At 42.1% G+C, this 14,000-nt stretch overlaps 1 protein-coding gene across 1 annotated transcript in view; it reads right to left on the bottom strand.

The window, feature by feature from the left end:
- OLFM3 (olfactomedin 3) overlaps positions 1-11,010 on the bottom strand; it is an 84,713-nt gene extending 73,703 nt beyond the window's left edge. The window contains exon 1 of the mRNA XM_059673366.1: positions 10,539-11,010. Coding sequence (XP_059529349.1) covers positions 10,539-10,607 — 69 coding nt within the window. The 5' untranslated portion in view covers positions 10,608-11,010. The remainder of the gene's footprint in view (positions 1-10,538) is intronic.
- Between the last annotated feature and the right edge of the window lie 2,990 nt (positions 11,011-14,000).

The following is a 14,000-nucleotide window of genomic DNA, read 5'->3' as shown; positions in this document are numbered from 1 at the left end:
AGAGAAGAAAGAAAATGTGAAAAAGGAAGGAAGAAAAGAAGGAAGGCAGAGAAAAATTAAGAAAGGCAAAAAAATGAAATTTCTCTTAATCCAAAATGAATAAATTTACATCATTAAAAAACCCACTTGTCAGTAAAATTTGAAATCAGTATGCAATCTGAGTAACAGTTTGAGGTGATGCCAAATTTTAGGCCAACTTAACCAAGCCAGGATTATCTTATAACTTGATGAAGATATAGTAGAAGGTCCTTTTATTTGGGCGAAACCATTCCAACCACAAATATGCTATCAAAGGATAACAATAGTTTTAGTAATTGAGTAAAACTTTTCATATATGATGGTGGTGATACAATCCACAATGTAAAACATCTTCAGTCGTGACTTTCATGGGAGCCCAATGAGCATGATGTGGATGAGGCAGGGACACATAATCACAGTGATATCACAGGGATCTTGTGTTAAGATACATATTGGGATTCTTCTCAGTAATTTACGTTCTGATTATTAAAATAGGTAGTGGTTACAAAGCTACCTAGGTAGATAGAGATGAGGATAAGTAGATAAAATACAGAGATACTTAGATATATAGCTGTATATATGTGCATATATATGTATGCATACATTTAAATCTGTATTGTTGAAAGTATTACATAGGTTCTCCTTTGAGACTTCTTGCCTTTTAATGGGCTACTCCTTCTTCTCTTCACTGTCAAACTGATCTTCCTTTAAGCATCACCTGACCCAGGAAATGTTCTTTTATGCCCCCGTAGATGTCCATTGCCTCTCCCCTGCTTGTCTCGTAGACAAGTCTCTGTTGTAGAGCAGCATACAGCATTATGATAGTAAGTATACCTGGATGAGTCCTCTAGTAGAAAGTGCTAAGGGCTTTGGAGAGTAATAACTGTGACTCCTTAAAAATTCTCTTATCGCCAACTCCAACCACAGTGCCGGGCATGAGCATTTGTTGAAAAAACTATTACAGTATGACTGTCAACGGCCTACTCTATCACAGGTGATAATTACGATCATTGAGAATCATTCATTTTTTGGACTAATTATTTTCTTTATATTGCAAATTGTTGTAAAGCTAAGAACAAATTTCTGTTATTTTAAATTAAATAAGTAAACACAACAACCCAACATTTCCCCCTCTACTGCACACGAAAGGGGGTGACTCTGGCTCGTCTTTTATGGAATGTCGCCGATCCCTCATCATGTTTGACGGCACCTTTATCGTGCATCATGCCTTGGTTCTCTCAACGAAATTGCTTTCATCTGAAGACATGCCAATGCCTTCGGCGGATCAGATTTGACTGATGAAAAAGAAGGAGCCGTCATCGTCATTTTACTGAATCAGAGCAGCCAATTTATTTGTATTTTCACTGTCGATTACAAATCCAGTATAAACATTTGACATGCAATGCTTTCAGAAGTCCCATACTGGCAAGTCAGTGAAATGACAACCATTTAGATGGATGGTGAGGTTCTCTAGGCAGACCTTACCTAACCAAAACAACAAAAGACTCACTGCATCTTACAGATGTCACCTAGGGAACACTGTACCCTGTCAGGTAAATCAATTAGAATTATGTGGAATTTAATTAGTCTTTAATAAGCAATTTTTATTTCTATTTGGCCTATCTTACTGTATAATTTTTAGACCGCACTGTAATTTCCAGGTATGGTCTCTTAAATCTTAATATCGACAAGCAGGGACAGTACTGTTATTTGGCTAACTTACATTCTGTGCTTATTTACACATTAATTACTATCATCTAGATCAGCGATTTTCAACCGGCGTGCCGTGAGAATTTTTAAAACATGCAATACCTGACTAATCATAGGCACTGACCTCTTTTCTCCTAGATTGTCAGATAAAAAAATGTCAACAGCCAACACATCAATGTTGGTGTGACTGAATCACAATTATACCAGTTTTTTCATCAAATCACCAAAAAAGAAAGAAAGAAAGAAATTTTTTGTTGTTGTGCTGCAGAATTTTAGTAATTAGTGACAAGTGGCCATAAACTTAGTGGTTTAAAGCAACACAAGTTTGGTATCTTACAGTCTGGAGGGCAGAAATCTGAACTAAGTCTTGTGACGTTAAAATCAGTGTCAGTGGGGCTGTATTTCTTTCTGCAGGCTTTAGAGAATCCGTTCTCTTGGCTTTCCAATGTCTAGAGGCAGCCTACATCCCTTGGCTTTAGGCCCCTCCCTCCATCTTTTAGGTGTTTCTCTACGTCTGATTCTGTAGAACAACTTAGTGAGTTGCCCAAAGCCACAGAACTGGACATCTGAAGATCTGATGCTAAGGCCCTGCTTTCCTCCTAATTTAGTACTCTGTCCAGTTTCCTCATTATTCTATAATTTACTCCAATTTGGTATGGTTTCTCTCTTTATCTTCATTTTGCATGTTAAAGTAATGTTAATTAGGTTGAGACCCTTGAGCGGCAGCTTTTCCAGAAGCAATGATTACATACAAATGGACAGAATGCAATCAGGTTTCTATTGCCTCTCCATGTGCAAAATTGAGATGCAAGTAAAGAAAGGAAAAGGACCTGATTAATGCCTTTATTTATGCCTTTTCCTTCCTTCTAGTTCTTCTCACTAAAAGACACTAAACATTCGTGAACTAATTAGAGGCCTTGTTCTAAAACTGAATCCCAACACAACAGTTAGTAATAGGAGGGTAACCAGGTCTCAATATGAATGAATACAGTCAGAGTGTGTGTGTGTGTGTGTGTGTGTGGTGTGTTGGTAGGGAGCATAATCTTCACTTGCGATGCTTCAATACACATTGCCAGATGTTATGCCCCATCTCTAAAAGCTTCAACCTATCCCCTACATGTAAACAAATACTTATCTCCCCTCAACCCTTCTTTTTCTTTTAACTACCTTTTGTTCACATCTGAGATGCACATCATAAGCTTGTTTAGTTTATAATTCCATCACTTCTTCAAGTATTACTCCACTTTGTTTTAGGATGAATATTTGGACATGGAATCTTTTCTTGCTTTGACGGATGGCAGGGGCGGGGGGAGCTCATGGTGCTTTGCTGCCTATGAGAGAGACTGAGTAAATTCAGTCCATCGCATGTCCAGTTAGGAGCCATCACATGACAATCACTACCTCTTCGGCATGAGCTTCTGATGCTCTATGTGCTTCCTCCTGCGTATCCCCAGGGTGCTCTAAGGTAGATGGCAATCACACTGCTGTCCGTCCTTTCACTCTCTGACGTGGTCTAGCACTCAGCTTGTTGTCAAGAGTAGACTATATCTGTAGCAGGATGTAAATAATCAATGATACCGCCAGTAAAAAGTCTCTAGTGGGTCCCGAGCCATACAGTATTTCAGCTTGTTCCGTACTGGGGCGATAGGCACTAAAGATGTAGTCATCCTGCCACAAAGTACATGGAGGTGTAAAAAGACTCGCCATCGGTGCTAATTCCCCGAGCAGCCATTGACGCCCATCCTTCCCGGAAGTGACGGTGTCTTGTAAGGCAGTGTTTCACCAGGGACACTTGGGTGAAATGTCCTCTGTTTGAGGCATTCCTGGCATCTGGGCTTGTGTCCTCCAGGAATGCTAGTTAATCATCATGGGATAACGCGTCTTAATCGCCGTCAATATAGTTTGAAAAATAAAAAATCGTCTACTCCAAGTATGCCCTCTCTTGAGGGTTATCTCAGTAGCTGTTTGCTTGAGATGGTGAAACAATTTTATTGCTGACATTTCTTGTCAGAGCATTTTAAGCTACAAAGTTAATTATTAAAATTCTGAATTTTGGATTATATTTAGAAGTTGTAATTCAGATAAATCTAACTCCACTGTACCTGTGTTTGCCTTTAATCATGGGGTGTCATTCTGTAAGGTGGGGGTGTGCTCATATAGCAATGCCGTACAAATCCAGAACCGATAATACTTTTTCTGTGGCACTAGTGTAAGAATGTCTACTGAGAGAATAATTTCAACAGGATATTTCACATCCTTAAAAAAATAGCCCAGTCACTAAAAAAAGAGATAAATAAGGTAACATTCTAATTTTTCCAATAAGGCAAGACATGGCATCCACTAAAGGTTGTGAAACAGTTAGTACTCATTAATATTCAAACTTATTAGCTATGCAAACAAAATGGATACATCCATACAGCAAGGGATACGAGGATAAGATGAGCTTTGCCACAGAGTGTCATGAAACACAGCAAGTAATTCACAAGAGGATCAAGGTCCTCGCATCCCAGAGTTACCAGATGTAAACAACAGCACGAAGGATGGTGAAGGAAGACAGGAAAGTAATCAAAAAATGTAAAAAGGCATAATCTTGCAGCATTCTTCAAGACAAATGGCCTGATAGGATCATTTTAAGCCCTTGAAACCAAGATTCTTAAAATCAGTCTTTCTTCTCTTCTCCGTTTATTTGATATGAAGGGAGCCTGGGCCAAAACCAGAGATTATTTCCATGCATCAGTTATTGCAGAATTTTAAGTGTTTTAGTGCTTCCTTGAGTTCAACTGTTCATTCAACGTTGCTTGTTAAAAATCTTACCTGAGCCCGGCCCGTGTGGCTCAGGGGTTGAGCATCAACCCATGAACCAGGAGGTCATAGTTTGATTCCAGTTCAGGGCACATGCCTGGGTTGCAGGCTCGATCCCCAGCAGGGGGCATTCGGGAGGCAGCCGATCAATGATTCTCTCTCTTCACTGATGTTTCTATCTCTCTCTCCCTTCCTCTGTGAAATCAACAAAAACATATTTTTGAAGAAATCTGATCTGAATAGACACTGTGCTAGTTGCTAGGCAGGGAAGAATAAGATGATGATCAAGACCCAGAGCCTGCCCTCAGCTACAGTATCATGTAGCCGGGGAGACACAATACATTCAACATCCGATTAAATATAAGAAAGGGATACGTATGATAAGAGTGACTAGAAATAGAGTATTTTGCAAACTTGGGGGGGGGGGAAGAAATCCACTTCAGGCTGTTCATTGAACACCTGCTCTGTCAGACACCGTGCCAGGGGCTGCAGGTGCGAAGACAAACAGAGCACGATTCTTTTCTTGTAGGAGTTCTTAGTTTATCAGCGTCACCTCCTCTCAAGTGTGAGGAGTGTCAGGGAAGGATGGACGGGGGAAGTGACATTTGCGTTGCATTTAGAATGTAGGTAGACTCTCGACATATGGAGAAGCGGGAAGAGCTTTCCAGGGGGAGGCAAGAGCAGGAACACCAGCATCTGGGATCCTCTCCCTGAACTCCTTTCTATGCTTCCGAAAGCTTGCCCCGACAGTGACAGAAGGCACAGCTTTGCGATGGATGCTTCACAACACCTTATTTTTAAAGCAAAAAAGAGACAAATGTTCCTAGAAAACTACTTTTAATAGTTTCAACACTTTTGAGTACTTTTATTAGCAACATTACTGGCATTATCGCTAGAGATGGTCTAAAGCTGTTCCTGTGTCTTGGACAGCCCTCCCTTAAGGAAATTTCAGCGAGTAAGAAAAATAAGGCAAATCTCACTATAGCATGGCAAGTAGTTTTGAGATAATACATTTCTTAAATATTAGTTGTTCATGATAAGGTCTATTCTAGACATTATATAGCTGCTCTCATCTCTCATCTATTTTTTACCCTTCATATTATCTACATGGGTTGAACTCAGAGAAGAATCAATTTATTGTTTTTTATCTTATTTTTGTATTGAATTTATTGGGGTGGAAAGGGTGAACTAGACCTCCGGGGCCTCTTCTCTAAGGGCACTAATTCCATTCATGAGGGACCCATCCTCAGGACCTAATCACCCCAAAGGCCTCATATCTTAATACCATCACCTTGGACAGTAGGTCGACATATGAGTTGTGGGGGAGGGAGAGGTGCAGCGTCGGTCATTCTAAAGTTTAACAAAGAAATTTTAAGAACAGATAGACCCCTCGTCTTCCAGGCACAGGCACTGAGATCACACCTTTCCCAGAGTCACTCATGGATGTGTCGTCTTGGTGGCAAAGGAGGGATGAGACACGAGGGACCAACTGCACCCTGCTTTCCCTCTCAGTGGAGCATCAATACATGATCCCAATAACATTTCTTTTAAAGAGAATAGTTGCAAAATACAGGAAATAGTAATTTTACAATAAAGGAAAGCAGTACAAGTTTAACCTTTTCAAGTTGCCAAGAGAAAGAGGGGGCGGGGGAAAGAATAATTACTTTCTGCAAAGTACAAATTTAATAGGATCCAGGAGGATGGGAGAAAATGGGAGTAGAAAAGTCATTTGCTCTTTCAAAACATGGGTGGACTGCACTGAGCTCTCGCTTCCTGCCACATCAGGGTTCGCTGGGGAGCCCTGTAGGCCTCACCCCGTGCCCTCCATCCATACTTGCTGTTCTGATTTGAGTCGATCCTGCGGTAGAGAGGATCTCCCTGGCACACAGTGGGTTCAGGAGAAGAGAGACCATTTAAGGCACATTTGAAAGGAGACTGGTACCCACCTCGGTTCATTGCTCTTGCTGCTCTTGCTTTTTATCAATTTCATTACAAAATGGTAGGAACTTTAACCAGGTTTGTGTACAAAGTCACCTCTAGCCATTGTAAGTCTGATGATTGTCTTTTGCAAATTCTCTAACACGAAGGCACTGAGACGCAGTGTATTACATTAAGAAGCCCTTAGCAGTATAATTACTGCCGTGCTCTTAGCTCCTGTCATGTTTATATGGCTTCACAGCAACTGTCTCTTGTAAGGCGGGCCCTACGTGGCTGGGTTCTTTTGTTCAGAAAGAGCAGTTTGTGCCTGAAGATTATTGCCGAGTCATGGTTACGGTTCAGGTCTGTAGTGGGAGCGAGGACCGCGATGGGAAGTTCTCCCATCTATTTCCAGGCGAGAAGATAATGAATGCGCCTCCGTCTGAGCATGCTGGGGCATTCTGCAAGATAGTTTTCACACAAGTCTGGCCGCCTAAAGCTCACAGGCCCTGCCACGTGTGACGGTGGCCACTGGTACTCAAGAGTCAGCCTCGGGTGTAAATTTTCTCTTGGAAACCTGTGTGGCCCCGTTTGCACCCTCCTTTCTTCTGAGTTGAGCCTTGCAGAGCAGAGACACGCGTGGCTGTGATGAACGGCAGCTACTATTTTATCATCACATTCAAATAATGTTCTGCCAAAACTCTTATAAAGGAGCAGAGCTCACTTTCTTCCTATCAAGGTCATTACTGGACTCATTTCCTTCCCTTGAAAAGCACAGAGATGCCATCTAGCAGCTGCCCTCGGCAATTTCCTGCACAGAAATCGTCCTTTCTCTCTTAAAGCAACAACTGAATTCCGGCAAGCTTTCACTTTCTAAAAGAACTTATCGAGAGCAGGGTGGTTTGGCACATAGCCTATACTTCAGACTCTCCATCACAAATGGAATTAATTAATATCTCCTCAATAGGCAAAGTGATAGACCCATGAGTTCTAAATGGAACTGGAAACTCGTTAATAAGATTTTAATTAAGAAAACATAATTCTCATCATTTTCCTGAGAGGAAAATTGATCGTCTGTCTGCATAAAAATACAAATAATTAGCGGTGAATTGCCTCCCTTTGTTGAAAGAGAATAGTGATCTTGCCAATTTTCTGATGTATTAAATGAGAGTAATCAGTACATGCTGAAAGTGAGTTCATCCTATCAATCTAGAGGTTTGGGCATTTTGTTTTTTTAACAGTTTAAAGATAAAATTGAGTTTCAAGTGACTTACCTTACCATAAGATGGCGATACTTAAGCACTTTATAAGATGTCATATAAGATCTATAAGTTTCAATCTCAGGTAAAATGATGATAAACCTTAATATTACATAGTGTTAATGAAATGGAACTGGTAATGTTGTTAGAAAGCCTTTCTGTTTCCGGGTAAATTAATATACAATGTGCACCCTCTAAGATTTAGATTTCCAACATTTAGCAAATGTGGTATAATGCTACACATAAAAAAATCTCCATTTTAAGAGCTCTTCTGGTTTGTCAGTGTATCCACGTGTGAACATACATATGCTTACTGTAAACATAAAGGTAATCACATACTTGAATAAATTTATTACTTGAATAAATATATTTTAAAGTGTTATGAAATATGTCAGTCCTAACATTAGTATTAACAAACCAGCTGTTTAAAATTATGTGCATCCAAGTGTCATCACATAATTATTACTTATTTGTCCCAAAACTGTGATCTTGTGTGGTGGTATTGGATTTTTACTTTCAGTTTTACTAAGCATAATTTGCATTATCAATATTAATTTTATTACATAAACCCTTAAGTAGTTAGTATAATAATCCATAAAATTTGAGAAAATTCCTAGGTTATAACCTGATTGACGATTACTTTGAGAATTGAACGGTGCCATTCGTGATGGGAGATGGGGTGGGGTGATAGTTTGGCGATCAACAGTAGTCGGATAAAACATACAAAAGGGGCTTTTTTCCGCGTTTTAAGCAGTGCTTTTCTCCCCCTGTCCAGAACCGTTTCTGGACATGTGGGTATCCTCTCTAACGTCCCAGGTGGCATAGAGCAAGTGGCCGTCTTCTCCTCTTTGCACACTGAGGGGCAGTATGTAGAAGCTGAAAAGGACAGTTTGAAAAGTTAATGTGTGTGCCTTTCCTCCCTGAACGTCTCACTCATTGGTACCAAACCGCCACAGTTAAATCTACGAAAAGTTTCATATTAAAAAAATGTTAAAAAAAGTTTCATATTGTCGAACACCCAGCAGTACGCTTATTAATACTAGAAAAGCTCATATTGACTAAAAGTGGATCATTTATTTGGAGGAATCATCTCAATATGTAACAGAAGCTTTTCTTTGTTTATATATTAATGTGAGAAAGCACAGAGGACAAAGAAGCGAAGATACTTATGCATTAAAGATACCAGAGAAAGCTCACATGAGTTCATTTTTAAAGAATGCCAGAACTCGCTTTAAGTCAAGTGATTCCCCCCCCCCCCCCCCGCCCCCCGGCAGTAATTCGGTGACTAGGTTCAGTTTTAAAAAGCATTTTACTAAGAATATTTCGAGTGAGGTACATAATGGAATGCATTTAAAAGTTTTAACCCACATAATATAGTCACAGTGGTGTCACTGTAGGTCCAGAGGCAAAAAGAAAAATAAGATTTAGAAAATGTAAAAATAAAGCCCACACTTTTTAGTTAGATGTAGCATGCTTTAACGCTGTCCATGAAGATCACCAAGGTGGAATCCACACACACTGAAGATTTCAGGGACAATATGACCACAACCAGAGCTTTAAGATAAAATGATTTGATCCTCATCAGATCTCTCTAAACACGAAAAGAGCACACAAATAATGAGAGTCTATAAGACGTGACTCTAACTTTCACTAAGCGCTACATTGGGCCTAGAAATATGGTCCGCCACAGTATTAGATCATGCTTGGTTACACCTTAATTAGTTCTTATTCAATTATGAAAAGAAAATTAATCTCTCCCCACCACCGAGATGATGGGAAGCTTTAAATAAATAGCTTCCCAATACCCCCCAATACAGCTTTAAATGGCCGTAACATGGCATCATCTGTCCGGTTGTGTCAGATTGTTCTTGGCCAGTTAAACAAGTGACATCATTTTAAAAATTGTAACTCTTGCTCTTTTTTTTTAATCAGACGCCTTATTTCTTATGTAGTATAATTAAGATGATCGTACAATGCTGACGCTCTCAAATTCTCTCACTTTATCATCAAGACTTTCCTCATTCGCCGCTGCAAGCATTTCGCCGGATTTTCCTGCCTTTTCATAACAAGGGCTCAGCGTTCACTCCGGTGGCCGGAGCTGGCTGATTTTCAGAGTTCGACAGCCAGGCGACCCCGCAGCCTTCCCAGGACTCTCCCGCCTGCCTCTGATCACCCGTGATCAGAACTTGCTGGGCCCCCTCATCCCTCCATGAACAGAAAGCAGCAGAGGAACCCCAGCCCGGTTCACCCACGCCTGCCTCCCGGCCCGGCCGCGGGGGCCAGAGTCCGGCTCTGCCGCTGTGCCCTGCGTGGTGCAGGCAGCAGCGCCAGTGTTTTTGGCCACAAACCGCAGCACGTCTGCCGGGAGCGTTCCTCGCCGGGATCCGCTGGGGAAAACACACAGCCCTCCTCCGCTTTCAACAAAGAAACGGCTCCGCTCACCGGCTCCTCATCCGTGTTTACAAATTGCATGGTTTCCGCCGCTGGCTCCCTGGCATTACCCCCGCGACTCCCCAACAGCACCGTAGCGCTCGGACCCAGAATGAGCCCAGGTTCCCGAGAGCCGCATTGCCCGCTGCCCAGCCTCATTCCCTTCGCGCCTGGTCCCTCCCCCCTTCCCGGACTCTACCTTGAGGCGCTATTCCTCCTGGGCAGGCAGTTCACCTTGTTATCTATCACCCAAGCCATGAAGGTAGCCCAGACAGCCGTCTTGCATGCCTTTTTTTTGGTGTGTGTGTGTGGGGGGGGGGGGGGTAATGTATTTGCATTTTTGGTCGGTTGGTTTCCAATTGCACCTTGATTTCAAGCCAAGAGTTAACATGTCGCGCATACCTGGGAAGGACCGAATCCAGCCAGCAGCGACAGCAGCAGCAGATTGAGCAGGTGCGCCGTCGCCTGCATCCTGCCCTGGGTTGGGTGCCGCCTCTTCACTCTCTCTTCTGTCGCCGCTCCAGGGTCACTGCGGAGACCGAGACCTTCCCCTCCAGTTGCACTTCCCGCCCGCGGGTCAGAGCCGCGCGGAGCCCGAGGCAGCGGCAGCCCCAGCAGCCGCCCTGGGGGGCGATCATTCCGCAGGCATCTCGGAGCGGGGCGTCCACGCTGCTCCCGGCTCCCGGCGCGCAGCCCGCAGCTCCTGGCGGGGCGTCTGCAGCGGGCACTGGCCGCGGTGCTGAAGCGCCTCCCAGCTGCGCGCCGCCCCTCTGCCCTCCTCTCCTCACCGCCCGTCCACCTCAAAAGTTTGGACCCAAGAAAGAGACCGAGGGAGTAGGCGCCCAGAGAGGTGTGGAGACCTGGACGACGGATATGACATCACTACAGCTCCTGGGGGCTCGGGGCGGGGCAGGTGGGGGGCGGGGGGCGGGCGGTATATTTTGCTGGGAATTTGTTAACCAAACGAGGATAGACTCTCAGCTCCGGTGCAGCCTGTGCTGGTTCCTGGGGCTGCAGGGAAGTAAGCATCAGTGGGACACAGGCTTATGAAACCAGCAGCGCCTGGAACCTTCTGCCGTCATTGACAGAGGACTTGATACCCTATTGATCGCTTTCAACAAAGTTTGCAGTGCAGACTCCCCATGTGTGTTTCCTGTCCGAGGCACCCAGTCCAGAGCTGTTCCGTTGGCATAGATGCACTGTCATGTATGCACAGCCTACTGGAATAACCTATTTGGTTAGTATCAATGTGCACTTATCCACCTAGCGCGTGGATGCATCTGAAAATGCGGTATGCATACGTAAATGAAGAGGCTTGCCTTTTTTCCTTATAAATGGGATATTGCATTAGCGACTCCCCACAGCTGAGATCTCTCCCCTCCTGCACCGCGATACCCAGAAATATAATTTCCCTGTCAATTTGACTCCTGTTTACGCCCCAGGGGGAATGCAGTGATGGATGGACAGTGGAATGGGAAAAATGATTATCCTAAGCTCCCAAACGCTTCTGTTTTCTAGAGTTCAGGAAAGGAGGCAGAATAGCTGCCTCCTAAGAACAGAGAAAGAGTGAACGGCTAACCCTAGGCCCTGCACCACTTAACTATTCTCAAGCAACTTTATTTCTTCGAAGCTGAAAAATGCAAGTGTTCTGCATGATGACAAAGTGGGCAGGAGTTGGCAGCCACCCTGAGGCCTCCCTCTCATATAGTGATGGCCTTTAGTACTTTCTGAGTTATGTCTTCTGTTGATTTTTCTGGAAATGATATTTTCCAAGGATTCAAATGTGTGAATTGGAGCTATAAACATTGCTTCCATATCAAAAAGATGATACATTGCTTGAGATATCAGACACATTCTGTGTATAAAATCTCTACCCATCTCTCACTGAAAACTTCATAATTTAATGCAAGAAATCTCAATTAGGATTCAAGACTTCTGAAAGTTACAATTGCCAAGGATTTGCATCAGATTGCATCTATTTTAACCTGCTATTATATGTGTGAATTAATAAGCGGACAAATTCTATGAAACTTGGCCAGAGAAATGTGATGGATGATCATACTTAAATACTGAAGTAAGCAATGTATGGTAATTATGCTACAAATGAAAACAGATGATCTCCGAATACTTACAACCTACTTGCCCTAAGAAAAGCTTAGTCATTTGTAGAGGATAATCAAGTTTAGTAATAAACCAAAGAAACTCATATATACAGGCCACTGAAAAACAAAAGCTGTAACAGCACAAATTCACCAATACCCTAATACTTCCTCTGTCGCTCTTAGAAAATAAAATAAGATTGCAATTTTTCTGAAACATAATTCTGACGGTGTATGCAGGTAGCCATTTGCTTTACAGTAAAGCTGTCTTATATTTGCACACAATCAACTTGATGAGATTATGGACCACAGCATAACCTTACCTGTACAGAGCCATTTACACACCTCTCCCCTGGGAAGAAAGTCCATCAAGCTCTTTGCAACTTGTGGCCTGTATTAGCCATTCCAAAGGGTTCTATCACAGAAAGGACATGGTGTGCCTAGTTTTGTGTTCACAGTCACTTCAGCTAGGTTACTGTAACTTAGATTGGTGATTGCAACTTAGAACAAAATGAAAAATAAAAAGTGATGCATAGCATAGATTTAGAAATACCGCAGTCCTTGGGTTACGTTGGACTCAACGTATGTCATTTCGTGGTTACGTCGCCATCTCCCATTTACTTATTTAAAAAAGTTCCATCATTTCGACGTATGTACATATGTGCTTTTTGTTTTTTATTTATTTACCACAAGTAAAGGTCAGGAATCGTTATCTTGCTTTTAAGTTTTTTTTTACTGTTTCACTTCATTACTGCTGTGTCTGTGCTCCATGTGAGTGACGTAGTTGCTTATGTAGGTGGGTTCCAACTTAGGCGACAGTTGTGTTACGTCGCGCCGTAGGAACGGATCTCTGACGTACCCTGAGGACCTACCGTATTGCATTTTCCAATACTTGTATGAGAAAGTATTTGAAATTTATGTATCTAATTAAAGTTAGCCTTCTAGCCTATAATGGGTACAAAATTGCTTTGAAATTTATAAAGTCCTGCACAGATTTTAGCCAGCGCTATCTACAGAGGCATGCAGAAAAATAAGCCGATATGAAATGGTGTGCATAGACAAAAACACCTACAACAAAGGGTGTGACTTTTAAAACACTTATGCCCGGTATTACAAAAGTAAGTACTTAAATGTATAATGAATTCCATTTTAGCTAACTGTGTTGAGTGTGTGTTCATCTTCTTTTGATAAAAGACTGTATGGCATTCTTCTTTACATATTTCATACTGCACCAGTATCCCAGGGATGTTCAATTTCGTTAAAAAAATACCGTTGCTTATTTTGATTTCCATCGATCATTTAACGCTGATGGACTTAGTTATTTTAGAAAAAAAAAGATTATCCAGCAGGTTATATAAACCCTTGAATACATGTTCATCTTTTGTTATATAAGTGAGGATAGTTTTTGATTTATTTTCTCATGTCCTTGACCTGCCACACTCTCTTTTATTTGTTCTTCTTCAGTTTTCACTGGAGGCGACTTTTCTCTCTTGCTGGCTGTTAAGCCATGCTCATTGAGCTCTCCTACCTCTCAGAACTACCCTGTCTAAAATAACACCCCCAATCACCCTCGATCTACTTATTATTTTTAAGAAGGTTGGTTATTTTCTGTCTGTCTCCTGTGTTAAAATATATTTCTAGGAGGAAGGCCCTTTGTCCATTTTCTGTTCTGCTGTAATCTAATCACCCAGAGTAGTGCCTGGCACCTGGCAGTGACTTAATCAATAATGATTTAATGAATGCATGAATGAGTGAATTTCCAACC

The sequence above is a fragment of the Myotis daubentonii genome, chromosome 18 (assembly GCF_963259705.1).
Source record: "Myotis daubentonii chromosome 18, mMyoDau2.1, whole genome shotgun sequence".
NCBI classification, from domain to species: domain Eukaryota; kingdom Metazoa; phylum Chordata; class Mammalia; order Chiroptera; family Vespertilionidae; genus Myotis; species Myotis daubentonii.
The sequence above is the reverse complement of the archived record's forward strand: the minus strand, read 5'-3'. Positions and strand labels throughout refer to the sequence as shown.